Consider the following 14,704-nt stretch of genomic DNA (forward strand, 5'->3'; position numbering starts at 1 on the left):
CTGCTTATTCCTGTTCTCACTCTGTCCTCCAGCGAATGGCAGAGTGAACACCACATTTGAGCTGCACAGTGGGACCGAGATTTTGGAAATGGCACGGGTGGGATTGGAGGGAGCCGCGTGATTGGCAGCAGCCGCGGCTGCCCGATTGGCTCCCTTTCAGGCCCTCTGCCCAGCGGGGATCCGCCCCCGTGCTCGCGGCCGCATTCGCTTTCGCTTCGCGCCCCCTCCTCGCCAGGAGTCCTGCGTTCCCTCCTCCCCGGGGATGCCCAAGTTGCACTTGCAGAAAGTTTGCACCGGACCTGCGCGCGCAGCGCCCCGCGTTCCCGTGACGTGCCTTGCGGAGAGCGTGCGCCGGCACGCGGCCGAAAGGCGCCGTGTGGCCAAGGGCTGGGGACCCCCCGGGGGGCAAAAGGTTGGCGGGAGGAGCCCCCAACTTCAAAAACCTCTGTCTCATCGCACCCAGCATCCTCCAGCATTCAAACACTTTCTCCCTCCTCCCTTGGAGGTGTGCTCTGGGGACGACGGCGAACAGATGTACGCCCGTCATGATACTTGTAGAGATGATGCTAGAAACCTATTTGGAAAGGACACCCAATCTGCCAAGGCTCACATAGGGCGCACAGACTGGAGACGGAATGAGGAAGGATATTAAAGTCCTGTTGGTTGCAAAACAATTTGAGTGATGTGGCCCAGCAAAACACCAGGTAAACTCAATATAAATCTTTCCCGAAAAGAACCGTTTTACCTCGACTTTTTAGCTGATAGAATCTTCTTCAACATGGTTCAAAGGAGTTGGCTAGAAGTGTAATCTCACTGCTCCTCGGTTCTAGATCTGCCACTTCCAATTAGATCTGCTGGGAGGGAAAACATCGGGTAGAGATTCTAACTTTTGCCTCTTGGAGATACAGTGGCAAGCAGGCCAAAAGCATCTCTCCAGAGGGAAGCGGCTCAATAAACAATATCCTTTAAGCAGAATTTCTCCTGGTCCAGAACACACTCCACTTGTGTGCCTGTTTCTTTGAAAGGACAACAAATTAGAATTGGTCCAATAAAATAATTATTTTAAAATCAAGCAACATGTTCGCTATTTATTTACTAATGGAATAACCTTTTACCTTGTTATCATTTTCTAATAAACTGATCTAGCAGGAGAGATGTCTTAGTTGAAAACCATAAAAATCGGCTTTTAAGAAAAGTGAGCTCCATCCCTTTCAAGTGATTTACTGTCAAATCAGTTTAAAAAGAGAAATAGGTTCCTGCATCACTTGGGCCGGGGCGGGGGGGGGGGGGGGGGGGGGGGGAAGAAATGTGGCATCCTCTAAACTTTAGGATTCTTACTGCCCAAAAGCGTCACGTCAGCTTTTAAAAAGAAAGCATCTTTAAAATTTAATGATATTCCAAGATGCTTAAAAATTAAAGTCAGGGTTTTTAATTTTTATTGTGCTACCTTGCATAAAATTATTTATAAAAAACTGATAATGACTAAAATGTGATCTTTTTTTCCTTAGGGATACAATAAAACATGTAACCAACTTAATTCGTTTGCAGTCCAAGTAAAAATAGGCTGCGTAAAGCCGTCATCTGGGAGACGGTCCTGGGAAGTGGTAAGAAATATTTCCAAAGAACTGATTCGATAGCCCCCTTTACATTGGTGTGAACAGTGTTTAACAGGGAACTTCCCTGTGAGCCTTGGGAATGTCATTTCTCTTACAAAACTGACAAGCAAACAAAGAAAATGCTACAATCAAATTTCAAATGCGTAATTTCTTTAAATTTCAGTGAAGTTCAAATAAAGAGAAATAAAGGCATGAGTGCAAACACACGAAAACAAATTTAATAAAAAACAGTGACAAAATCAACATCTGTATTTGGAAAGGATGAGTTTTTTCACAATTTTTGTTTCAAAGACTTAAAAGGTCTCAAGCCAACCAGACAAAGGTGGAACCAAGGACTGTGCCATCCCCGAGGATGGTTTATGGGGAAAGCATCACATTTGGAATTGGCACCACTGTCTTCATTTCCTCTCAGAACATTTCAGATGAGTTTCCTTTATTTGAATTTCTTGGCAATGAGTGTCAATACTTCCAAAATGGCAGCTTTGCGTGCAATCCTGCAGGTTATAAGTAAAAACAAAACAAAACAAAAAATGAGTGAAGAAAGAAGAAAATAACACAACCTAGCCTTGAATATGGATTGTTGAGCATTTTTATTGGGCAATAAAATGGGTACCTCCACTCCCGTCAAAATAGCTTTTCCTCAAAATTATAACTGCTTTGTTTTATTGAATTGCTGAAATTTAATGGTTTAATGGGTGAAGGCATGAAGGAAAAGCTGTAAAAATGTGAATAATGGTGCAGCAGAGCCGTGTGGAATCTGGAACCCGCCTCCTTGTACCGCTCTTGTTAAACACAGCGTGATATGTATCTGTCATCGATTTAATATGTCTTAATTCAAATATAGCTCCCTGATCAATTTCTTTTTATGGACGCCTTAAAAAAGAAAAGACTTTCTTAGGAAATAATAGAGATTTGGGTGACGATTGGAAAGAGGGATATTTACAAAGTGCGTTTAATGAATATTTGCAAATTTATGACTAAACCCAGACCCTAAAAAGATAATTGACTCAGGTAAATCGACTTGAGATGCTAATTCTTAAAAGAAAGAACTGAGAGCAAAATTTCAATCAACACCAATAAGGCGCCAATAAACCGCCTGCCAATTAAAAGCTGAGAATAGGCCTAGCTAGATGGTCATCAGAAAGGCTCGCAGTGGATTTCCGGGATTGCCTTTCTTTATAAAAGAGCTTTTTATTTTGTAGACTAGTTTTTTGTTATTGTGATGACCCGCCTGACCCCAGGTGCGCTGTTTCTTTTTCAAGCCGGTTGGGAACCAAACCAAACCCCCTTAACATACGGAGTTTCTAAGGACCCAATAACTGTGTCACACTTCCTAAATAAACACCAACAATTTCTAGGGAGTTGAAGAAAATAATACTAGTTTTTTGTTTTTTGTTCTAAAGCAGGCGGCTATGGAAGTTGTTATGCCAGCTCTTCTGTGGATTGAGCCCCATATTTCCGCGGTGATGCTGATCGTCAGGGCCGATCCTCAAAACTTTTGCAGCGAGGTGGTTGTGTGGGGGCAGCAACGTGGCAATCCGTGGAAATGCCCTTTCTGGGGTCAACAGGTGTTCTTGGGTGAGCCTCGATTTCCAGACTTCACTTTTGCACCCCGAACCCCAAATTCCCAGCCTCAAACAAAGGTGCGAGGAGGCTGGGGAGGTACAGTAAACGCGGAGCTGGCCCGAACCCGGCGGCTACACGGCGCTCAGGTGCCTAGAGGCAACAGGACCCGGTCTCTGGGGATGCCCAGGCTGGCGCTTACGGCTTCCTGCTGCGAGGAGGGGGGACTGAGGCTCCCCGGTGCCCTCCGCTTGTCACTGAACACAGCCAAGTTTCCTTGCGATGGGTGTGGGCAATTAATAAACTCTAAGGGAAGTGAATTGGACATTTCCTGGCTTTTGAGCCTTTGTTTGATTGTTTCTGTAGGCGGGGGAGGGGGTAAGCCTGGGACGGTGAGGTGGACAAGAAAGGAGCTGAGGGACCCACGGAGTTGCCTTTTATTGCCGGTGAAATGGCTTTACGTCCCTACCATCCTGCGTGGTTTCGCGAGGGCCGCCTCCTTGCAGAATGACTGCGTGCCGGAGAGTTTGGAGCGCCTAGTGCCATTTGGGCCCCGCCAGAGGCAGGTTCAAGGGCGAACAGGGTGCCCCGAGTTACCCGAGGGACCAAACGACTTTTGAAGCCCAGCGCAAGGGCCCGCTGGGTGCTCAACTGGGAGGAGGAGGGTTACCAGCAGACACTGGGGGGAGCGGGGGGCGGGACGGACGACACTCAGACCTCTCTGAAGCCGGGGCGAGGTGGGCAAAAGGGCCCACAAAGCTGCATTTTAATTGAGCTTTGTCATGGCTGGAAGTGATGAGGAATTTGGGTTCAAGGTCTTTTCTCAAATCAGGCTCGCCAAGCATCTCGGCAGTGAGTCCCCGGCCGCCTGCCTGGCTTGCACTCGCCAGGGATCAGATCCCCACCCGCCCGCCCTCATCACTTGCGATCTGACCCAGTGCGAGCCGCCACCCGGCCCAGGGGCCTTGGGTGCCCCGAAGCGCCGCCCAGTTCGCAGCCCTCTGGGCGCCTTTACAGACAGTTGCCTGTCCTTTCCCCTTTTCTGAGCTCGAACTGAATCCTTAGGCTCCAAAGATACGTGTGGGGCTAAGATTACCCAAAAATGTGCTTCTTGCTAAAGTTTATGATCCCTGTCCCCGTGTACATGGACTTAATGAGGATTTTTCAAAAAGCAGAAGATTGGGACTCTGTGGCCCTCACTGAATGTTGGATTCAGAGGGTTTGGGGGTTGTTTGTTTTGGATCGTCAAGAAGTGGACCCATCCCAAGTCCATCTGACCTTAATGGTTAAAAGTCCTTGAAAAATTATGGCTCTCTTTACTTCCCCAATACTAAAAAATAAGCTGAGTAAAATTGGCCTGTCATCAAATATTCTCATTTGGTTATCAATCATTTTTACTCTCAGAGATGGGGATTGTTGAAGAATGGCTTTTGACTCGTTAGATTTGGTAATTTCTTGGGAACTGCCTAATTGTTGTGTTTTAATATATGCTTAGAAGGTCAAAACAGGAACCACAAAACTCCCATATGTGTTCACGGTTCATATAATCACCCAATATTTATTTATATTAGCTCCGAGACCTACTTCTCCCCTTCACTCCTTATTCTTTAGGATTTTTTTGGATGGGGGATAAAGGAGGAGCAGAGGATGTGTGTGGGGGGTTTTTTTAGTCTCAAATTTTGTGGGTAGTTCCCCCCACAGTATATCTATACTTCAATATTTGAAGAAGCTGTTGAGATAAATCAAATAGTGACACATTGACGGATTTACTTGTGTAAGCAATATGGTTGACATATGGCATTGTTATTTATGAATGACAGCATAAATTGTATTACAAAGTCTACTGCAATAATACTGCAGTTTATTGGAAAGCTGCGCCCTTGTCACTGGTATTCAACCTCCCTGGATGTAGTTCGCCTGAGAGCCCAAAGGACAACGGTCCTCAAAAGAATTAAACACAGTTATGTAAGCTAACGCCTCCTGTTTTTGGGGGTTGTTTTTGTTTTTGTTTTGTTTTGCAGCAGTAGAAACACTCCCATCAGAGGAAAGAGGAGACAAAGTAAGGACAATTAGTTCTCTTCCTTTTGCAAAATCACAACCATTGTCACATAGAAATGTTGGCTTCTATTTTTTTCTGAGTCCCTAATGACGAATATACAAACATTTGCATCCCTATCACTAAACTGCTGGTGAGCATATATTTTATATAGAGACTTTTTATAAGCCCAGTTACAGAACAGTAAATTTTAACTGTAGGAAGAAGAGAAGTTCTTTTTGCAGACTGGAGAGGGCCTTATCCTATGATACCTCCCCACCTCCACTCAACTTTCCCCTTCTTAAAAATGGTATTTAAAAGTTACAACGTTGGCTGAGATTTTCACGATTTCCCCTTCTTTTACATTACAGATTTCCCCTTCTTTTACATTACACTTCTCTAAAGCTCTGACAAAGAACTTTTGTTCTAGGTGGGTTTTCCAGAGAGGGCTCCCCCACCACACATGTGGTCCTTCATGGGTCACGGGTCGCCCAGCCTAGGAGCGGCTGAAAGGGCTGAATTAAAGGTGACCTGCAACTTAATATCCTGTTGATGATCTTGTTGAATTTATGAGCCTGTGATACAGAGGATGGTGCTGAAATCCTGTGAAATCCTCTTTTTTTTTTTTTTTTTTTTTTGCCTGGTGTACATAGACAGTTGATTGCACATTTGTTTCTCCCATCTCTTTCCCCATTTCCATTCCTTGCCTTAAGAAGAAAATTTAAAATTTGAATGGTATGGTCACCGAGTGTTTCTGCTTTCCAATTTAAAGGTTGGTTTTGTTCGCTTGTCTGTTTTTGGCTTCTCCTGGCCAGCAAGATATACCTATGTGTGTATGAGAGTATTTCGTGTGTGCATATACATTGTTTCTATTTATATGTACACAAAATACTCATCCCACTACAAAAGAAGTCAGCCAACCGTTCACAGAGGCCCACAAACCGCAATGAGGTGCTCAGTGAATGAATGCCCGCGTGTTTGAGGGGATTTTCTGTTTTTTGAAGACAACCCCAATTCTCTATCGCACTGTCATTCCTTCCACTTGCCGGGAAATGGACGGCAGCCCGCGGGCCCAGGGGCCCGCCATGCAAGGCCATCCGCAGACTGCAAAGCAAAGCCCCCACTCTCGCTAGCCCCAGGCTCCGGCCCAGCCCGGCACAGGCTCTGTGAGCTCTCCAAAGAACAATTTCTGAAAACTTACAAAGAGGGACATGTTTGCCCGATGGAGACAGCTGTGCGTCCTGCGGGTCTGACGCCGCCACGGCGGGGCCTTCCAGAAACCTGTTGAAAAAGTGAATTCACTTTCACGGTGCGGAATGCACTTGGCCAGTTTTTTTCCTTCTGCCAAGGAACCCAAATCTACTTTTGAGGCAGTGGCTCTGAAAGTCTTTGCAGGTTTTTCTCTTTCTTTTTCTTTTTCTTTTTTTTTCCTCCTTTTTTGGTTACTTGCGCTCCCTCGCTCTCTCTTCCCTTTTCTTTCTTAAAAAAAAAAAACAAAACTGTGTCATGAGGGAAAGGGGTTTTGCGGTTTCTAGAGAAATAAAGCACTTCTAAGAGAGGACGGCGACGTGACTTTGAACTTGGCTCAGTTCTTCTGTGTCCTGCCGAGAGAGGAGAACTGGAGCCGGGAAAGAATGGCCAGGAGGGCCCAGGCCGCCGGGGCTCGGGCGGGAAGGAAGGCGTCTGCCCACCGCGCGGCCGCGCGCGGCCCCGGACCCAGCGCGAGCGAGCGCCCAGCCGCGCGGCCGGCCCGCGGGAGCCGCCCGAGAGCCACCAGAGCGAAGGAGAGAACGCGGCCGGGAGCAGAGGGACAGAGAGTGGGCAGGGGGCGAGAAACGGGAAAGGAGGAAAACTTGAAGTGTGATGGCTTGAGAGAAGGAAGGGAAGTGAGCAGGACTGCTATTCTCGGGACCCATTTCTAAGAAAATATTTCCTTTTGGAAATATTTTGCAGGAAGCTTTGCCAATTATTCTCCCCCCCCTTATAAATTAATGAATAAAGTAAACAAGTGTGAAAGGCTGTGCATTGGACAGTTTTTTATTGATTCAATGTAGCAGGGCAACCTCTCTGCCCGGAGACTTTGTCTTTGCTGTCGGTCGCTCTCCCGGGTCCCTCTCAGCTCGGGGGCAGTTGGCTTTGCTCCTCCCCCCTCCCTAAGCAGAGAGAGGTGTGTGGAAAAGAGGAACATTTTTCCTTTCAGGGAAGGCGAGAATCTCCAGCTTCCAGGCAAACTCCCGGGCTTTCAGACAAGATGCCCCAGTCTCCCTCCTTTTTGCGCCCCCACCCCCCATGGCAGGGGAGGGGGGTGGACACCGGGAGGGCACGGGGCTCCTTAGGCGAGGCGCTGCGGCCAGCTCCGACCTTCCGAGACCCGCGCAAGCCTGCGGAAACCGACGGTGCCGGCACGAGAGAGCCCGGGATCTGGCAGCAGTAGCGAGCTAGAGCTGTCTTCCCGCGTTTTTGTTGATTTCATTTCAATGTGAAATTTTGAAATGCATGTTATTTTCTCTTACTTGAATTTTATTTCAACTCCCAGAGATTGTATATAGAAGCAGATCTCCACGCCAGCTAGGCGAAGAAAGATGCTGGCCTCAGGCCTTCCATTCACACCTCCGCAGCCTCTGGGCCCGGCGTTCCCTCTCCGGTTACCTCGGGAGGGCAGGCTTTCTGCGGCGGGACAGGAAACGTTCGCAGAGGCCAGCTAGGGTCCGGGCCGCGAGGCGGGCTCGGCGTGGCTCAGGGAGCAGCCTCGCGGCCCCGCCACAGCCAGAAGGGAGCGTTCCTCGCTCCCTAAGAAGGAGTGATAAATATCTTCTAGAAGATTTAAGCTCTACCAGACTGGAGATTTCTTCTCCGGAGGTCCTGAGCCTGACCTGCGGCCAAACTCCAGCCCGAGCTTTGCTTGGCCGCGCACCTCGGGCGTCCCCACACTTCCCACCCCACCGTGGCTGCGGCCCGAGCTTCTGGGCATCCACCCCGAGGGTGACACTGTCTTTAAACGACTTCCAAACAACCCCCTCCATCGCGGGGGCCGCTGCCCAGTGTTTACGGCTGTAATCGGAGCAGAACGCGAGCGGCGGGGGGAGCAGAGCGCGCCGAGCTGCGGGCGGGGGCCACGGCCGGGGAGGGGGCGGTATCTGGGTGAGCGTCCAGAGAGCGGGAGCAAGGGGCATGTCTGGCTTTCTCTAGGCCCACCATCCTGCACCTGTGTTTCCAATACCACAGAGCAAGTTTACAAATTCGGGGGACCGGGAGAGGGAGCGTGCCAATCGGCCAGCAGACCTGCCCCCGGGCTGCTCCCCGCGGCGCGCTCCCGACGGGGCCCCGGGCCTGTAGTGTCCCAGCGCCCAGAGTCTCCCGCCCCGCCGCCCGCGTGCCAGCCACGTTCTCCAGCGACCAGAGCTTCCCGCTTTCTGTGCCGCCGGGAGCGGCTCGGGTCCCCGGGGAGTCGGTGGCTTCTGCGGAAGAGTGCGAACGCACAGCACCTTCCCCTCCCGACCGGGCCAAGGGCGCTGTGACCCCGTGGGCCGGGCCCGCGCTACACCGGCCGCCCGGCTCTGGGGAGCGCCGCGGGCGCCCGGACCGAGGAGCCGCTGCGCCGGGCGGGCGGGCGAGGAGCGGCAGGCTTGCAGGCCGGGCGGGCAGCCGGGGAGCTTGGGGGGCGCAGGGGAGGAGGGGCGGACCGACCGCGGGGCGGGGGCGCCGGATTGACGGGGCCGCGGCGGCCAATGGCGGAGCCGGGAGGGCGGGCGGGGCGGGAGCCGCCGTTAAAGGGGCGGTGTGACCGGGAGGCCCGGCCTGGAGTCCCAGGGAGGGAGGGAGGCCGGGCGGGTACGCGGGGGCGAGGGGGAGGGGAGAGGAAAAGGAGGAGACAGAAAATAAAAAATAAAAGGCTGCGGCGTCGGCGGCGCCCACTGAAATAAACAGAGGCGGTGGCGAACCGAGCCCGCCGCAGCCGAAAGTGGGGAACCGACTTTGGCCCCTTCGCACTTGCTCGGGCCGCGGACTCAGCTCCGTCATCGCGGGTGCAGCCGCCCGCTCTGGGTCCAGCGCCCGGGGCCGACTGGCGAGAGGGAGGGAGCGAGCGAGAGATCACTTTTTTATTGTTGTTATTGTTTTTCAGCCCAGCTTCCCCCTCCTCCCCTCCCTCTGCTTGCTTTCTCCCCTCCCACAGCCCACTTCTCCCCTCCTCCTCCTCCCGCACAACTTAAAGAAAGAGGGAGCGGCGCGGCAGCTTCCTTCATCTGGGGGAATTCGTGGCCGCTGCAAGTTTACTACGCGAGGCGCAGCCAATGCCAAGCGCGGAGGACCAGGAGGGCTAAACACCGCGGCCGCGGCGCCGAACAATACCCGCCGCGCGCGGGGCGGCGCAACTAGGGCCGTGGGGGAGGGAGCGGCCGACCGAGCGCGCAGCGGAGAGGGCGCCCGGCCTCCGCCAGCCGCCCCAGCGCCCCCGCCGCGGTCAGGTGGAGCCGCGGGCGCGCCAGGCCCGGGCGCCGAGCGCGGAGTTCGCCTCAGTCCTCACCTCGCCCGCCCGCCTGGCCCGCGCACGGCCGCCGCGCTCGGGCACCGTGGCCCCGCCGCTGCTGTGATTTCATTCTGCGGACGCCGCTTGGCGCTGCCGGGCCCCGGGTCCGCGGAGCGTGCGAGCGAGTGAGTGTGTGCGTGCGCGCGCGGGTGCGCGCAGGGGTGGGGGCCGCGGCGCTGCGCTCGCCCCCCGTCGGCCCCCCTCTCGGTTCGGTTCCCCACACCTCCCTCCCGCTCCCTCCTCCCGCCCGCCCCCCCTGCCCTGCCCACCCCCGCCGCAGCTCCTTTAATACACTTTGGTTCTCCGCCTGGCTTTGGACTCTTCTCCTCCTCCACCTCCTCCTCCCGCGCCTCCTCCGCCGCCGCCGCCTCCTCCTCTTCCTCTCCGCGCTTTCGCTCCGCGCCCGGCCGCCCGAGGCAGATCCAGGCGGCGGCGGAGGCGGCGGGCGCAGGAGCGCGGCTCCCAGGGTTGAAGCCGCCGCCACCACCGCCGCCTGCGCTCGGAGCCGGGCGGCCACTGGACGCACCGCGCGCGGGGCGGGAGTGGGAACCGAGGAGGCGCGGGGCTCGCCGGGGCCGGCGGGGCGGGCGGGCGTGCTGGCCATGCTTCTGGACGCGGGGCCGCAGTTCCCGGCCATCGGGGTGGGCAGTTTCGCACGCCACCATCACCACTCGGCCGCGGCGGCCGCGGCGGCGGCCGCCGAGATGCAGGACCGCGAACTGAGCCTGGCGGCCGCGCAGAACGGCTTCGTGGACTCGGCGGCCGCTCACATGGGCGCCTTCAAGCTTAACCCGGGCGCACACGAGCTGTCCCCGGGCCAGAGCTCGGCGTTCACATCTCAGGGTCCCGGCGCCTACCCTGGCTCCGCCGCGGCTGCCGCTGCCGCCGCCGCGCTCGGGCCCCATGCCGCGCACGTCGGCTCGTACTCTGGGCCGCCCTTCAACTCCACCCGGGACTTCCTGTTCCGCAGCCGCGGCTTCGGGGACTCGGCGCCCGGCGGCGGGCAGCACGGGCTGTTCGGGCCGGGAGCAGGCGGCCTACACCACGCGCACTCGGACGCGCAGGGCCACCTCCTCTTTCCCGGCCTCCCGGAGCAGCACGGGCCGCATGGCTCCCAGAATGTGCTCAACGGGCAGATGCGCCTCGGGCTGCCCGGCGAGGTTTTCGGGCGCTCGGAGCAGTACCGCCAGGTGGCCAGCCCGCGGACCGACCCCTACTCGGCGGCGCAGCTCCACAATCAGTACGGCCCCATGAATATGAACATGGGTATGAACATGGCAGCGGCCGCGGCCCACCACCACCACCACCACCACCACCCTGGTGCCTTTTTCCGCTACATGCGGCAGCAGTGCATCAAGCAAGAGCTCATCTGCAAGTGGATCGACCCCGAGCAGCTGAGCAACCCCAAGAAGAGCTGCAACAAAACTTTCAGCACCATGCACGAGCTGGTCACCCACGTCTCCGTGGAGCACGTTGGCGGCCCGGAGCAGAGCAACCACGTCTGCTTCTGGGAGGAGTGTCCGCGCGAGGGCAAGCCCTTCAAGGCCAAATACAAACTGGTCAACCACATCCGCGTGCACACAGGCGAGAAACCTTTCCCCTGCCCCTTCCCGGGTTGCGGCAAGGTCTTCGCGCGCTCCGAGAACCTCAAGATCCACAAAAGGACCCACACAGGTAACGGCGGGCCGGGACAGGGACGGGGCGCGAAGGGGAGAGAGGCTGCGGTTGGTTGGTTGGAAGAAACGGGCCGACCGCCAGCCTCTGCCCTGGGATGGGCGATGTTTTGTGTGTGCGAGAGAGCCAGCGGCTTGTTTTTGTTGGAGAATGGAAGAATATTATTGGGCTGGGTTTTTCCATGTGCGGAAATTGAGTTTTAAATCATCAGTGTAACATCAAATGCGTGCTTTAGGTGATGCAAGTGCTTCGTTTGCTCAGCCCGGTTAATAATTTCCGTTTTAAATAGAAGGCACAAAATAAACTGCTCTCCAGCTCGGTGCCCGGGAGTCGAGCCTAGAGAGGATTTTGCCAGCTTGTCTGAATGTGCTTTTCTGCTCTGCGTGTGTCTGTGTTTGAGTGGCTTGTGTATTTTCCCACTTCTTTTACTCGGGGTCCAAACGTCCTTCCCGGGACTGTTTCCCATTAAATGAGCCTGGTGTGAGCCTAAGCCGTAAAGCATTTCTCGTTTTTAAAGTGTTTTTAAAGCCCGTCTCGGGTGGGTCTCGGCGCTTTACGGTGGGTTCGCAGCAGTTTGTGAAATTCCCTAATGGGCACCAGAGGGTTTGCGATTCCAAACTTGGACCAACAACCCGGTCAGAGAGAGCCTGGGGCAGCGCGGCCCCGCGGGGCAATCGCGTGAGAAGAAAGAGCCACAGAAAAACACTCCTCTCGCCTCATAGATTATTCATCTATGACCAGGTCCCAGCCGAAATCGTGCCAGACGATTTCCTAAAAGAAAGCCAAATGTTTTAGCAACTTTCCCCGTCAATATTTACTCCGAAGTGGGGATGCGCCAGCGGCCTATTGTTCTCTTCCGGGAAGGGAGGGAACCGAGGTGCGAGACAAGCTTTTAACAAGGTTTAAAATTTGAGAAATTTATTTGCATGAAATACTCGCTTTCGAGTCCTGTGTCTGAGCGGATGTCTTTAAAAAACAATTTAGGTGCTAATGGAATTTAACGTTAAATGGTCTCCTTTCCAAGTGGAGCGATGTTTGAGTTCTCACACCTCTAAATGACTCCAAGCATTTGGAATTCTGGCAACAGGATGCAGGGACCGCCAGAAAATTAAACAGGGAGATTTTGAAAGCCTTTGCTGATGCCCCCACCCCCACTGCCCGGCTTGTGCCTCTCTGCAATCACTAGATGCTGCCTTATCTCTAATATTTACCCTTTTTCCCAGCTTATTTTTAAAGGACTGGAAGTGAGACTAGAATTATGATTAATTCAATTTGCAGAATTTTGGATGAAAAACACTGGCTCAGTCGCTATCCACAGCCGGGTCCCCAAACAACACACAGCAACTCCAAATGTAATTGCCTACTGGCCCCAGAGAGAAACCGACAGCAGCCCAGCAGCCTGTGTGATTTTGATAATGCCCCAAATATTTTGTCATAATAACAGCTTCTCCGTGGAGAGACCAACTTGTTAGAAGCTGTGAATCCAAGAAGCCCTATAGAAAGGCACGCAGGGCCAGATGCCACCCCAAATTCGTTATAAACTTGAGGAAATGGGCGCCAGTCTGGAAGAAAGTGAAATAGGAAATAAGTGAGCAGAACTGTCAGGTGGGAAGGCGGTTAATTTCATCTTAGTTCTGCCACAGAGGGAATCCGACCTGTTGAAGGGACCCAGGCCCTTCTCGCCCCTCTTTCCTCTTCGACACGGCCTTGCCCCCTCCAGGATGGGTGGGAGCTCCGGGGGACTCTGGGGGTCCGCAACCAGTGCCCATGTTTGCGGTCCACAGGGGAGAAGCCGTTCCAGTGTGAGTTCGAGGGCTGCGACCGGCGCTTCGCCAACAGCAGCGACAGGAAGAAGCACATGCACGTCCACACCTCCGATAAGCCCTATCTGTGCAAGATGTGCGACAAGTCATACACGCACCCCAGCTCGCTGCGGAAACACATGAAGGTACCACCGGGGAGGCCGGGAGGAGGGTGAGGCAGCCGGCCAGCGGCGCCGGCTCACAACCGGCCTGGACAACCTCTGCGGGCCTGGGAAGGCGAGGGTTCCCCTGGCCAGGGTGGCGGGCGGGAGCATTTTGGGGGGGGTGCTCCCGTCCAGGGGCCTGGCCCCACAGCAGCTGCACTCACACCCAGTCCCCTTTGGTCCCCCCTCCCGGCTTTTGTCTTGCAGGTCCATGAGTCCTCCCCGCAGGGCTCCGAGTCCTCCCCAGCCGCCAGCTCCGGCTACGAGTCATCCACGCCACCGGGGCTGGTGTCCCCCAGCGCCGAGCCCCAGAGCAGCTCCAACCTCTCCCCGGCAGCGGCGGCTGCAGCGGCCGCGGCGGCTGCGGCGGCGGCAGCGGTGTCCGCGGTACACCGGGGCGGAGGCTCTGGCAGCGGCGGCGCAGGCGGCTCCGGTGGAGGCAGTGGTGGCGGCGGGGGCGGCGGCGGGTCGGGCGGAGGGGGCGGCAGCAGCTCTGGCGGGGGCAGCGGGACAGCCGGAGGCCACAGCGGCCTCTCCTCCAACTTTAATGAATGGTACGTGTGAGGGGCTGGGACCTCTCTCCCTCTCCCTGTCCGCATCCTGGCGCGGCAACCCTCCTGATGGCGAGCGCGCCGAGGGCACCCTGTGATCGTGTTGTTAAAATTATGAATCTGATTTTTATGATGATGAAAATGATTTTACCAGAAGAATTTTTAAAAGTTTTTTTTTTAAAAAAAATAATCTAAGCATGAAAAGCAAAAATATCCCTTCCGGAGTCTCTAAAACTGAAAATATAAAATAAAAAATAAAAAAAACAAAAACCCATAAAAATATTGACCCAAACCCTCTTTGCCTTCCTCCAGGCCCGCTTTCCTTCCCACCCCATTCCCAGTCTTCTGACAGCCTGTGTACATAGCGGACTCCTCCTTCCTTCTCCGAGGTGGTTTTAATGGCTTCTTGGTGTATAGAAGTTTGTCCATTCGTAACTCTCCGGATTGAGTTCCTCCCTCCTTTCTTCCCTTCCCTTCCCCAAGTGATGGGCTTTTTCTTTTTCTCTTTTTAGTTTATCCGGTTTCTTTTTAAGTAATGTGGAAGAAAATGGTTTATTTTGTATTGTGGTATTGAATATTGTGTTCCTTTTTATGAGGCAACTTGATTGTAAACTTCATGCGACTATAGACTGGAAAAAACGAGCCGTGCCAAAGTCTCCCTTCTGTCTCTTCAGCACACTGATCTGCAGCACACACATCCACGCCACCACCAACGCTTGTGAATGTATTTTTTTGTTAGCTGGGTTTACATGTGATGTTTTAGTGCTTTTG

General features: G+C 54.1%; 1 protein-coding gene and 1 long non-coding RNA gene across 2 annotated transcripts; both read left to right on the forward strand.

Moving 5' to 3' along the window:
* The first annotated feature begins 565 nt into the window (after positions 1 to 565).
* LOC139046518 (uncharacterized) lies at positions 566 to 4,029 on the forward strand. The gene is made up of 3 exons (XR_011506640.1): positions 566 to 704; positions 1,509 to 1,604; positions 3,020 to 4,029. It is a non-coding gene; the product is annotated as an uncharacterized lncRNA (long non-coding RNA).
* Positions 4,030 to 10,344: 6,315 nt separating this feature from the next.
* On the forward strand, positions 10,345 to 14,213 carry ZIC2 (Zic family member 2). Its single transcript, XM_014839063.3, has 3 exons — positions 10,345 to 11,416; positions 13,201 to 13,364; positions 13,590 to 14,213. Exons 1-3 carry the CDS (start codon positions 10,345 to 10,347, stop codon positions 13,944 to 13,946), a joined length of 1,593 nt encoding a protein of 530 aa, XP_014694549.2. The 3' UTR covers positions 13,947 to 14,213.
* The last annotated feature ends 491 nt before the right edge of the window (positions 14,214 to 14,704 follow it).

The sequence above is a fragment of the Equus asinus genome, chromosome 11 (assembly GCF_041296235.1).
Source record: "Equus asinus isolate D_3611 breed Donkey chromosome 11, EquAss-T2T_v2, whole genome shotgun sequence".
Taxonomy (NCBI): Eukaryota; Metazoa; Chordata; class Mammalia; order Perissodactyla; family Equidae; genus Equus; species Equus asinus.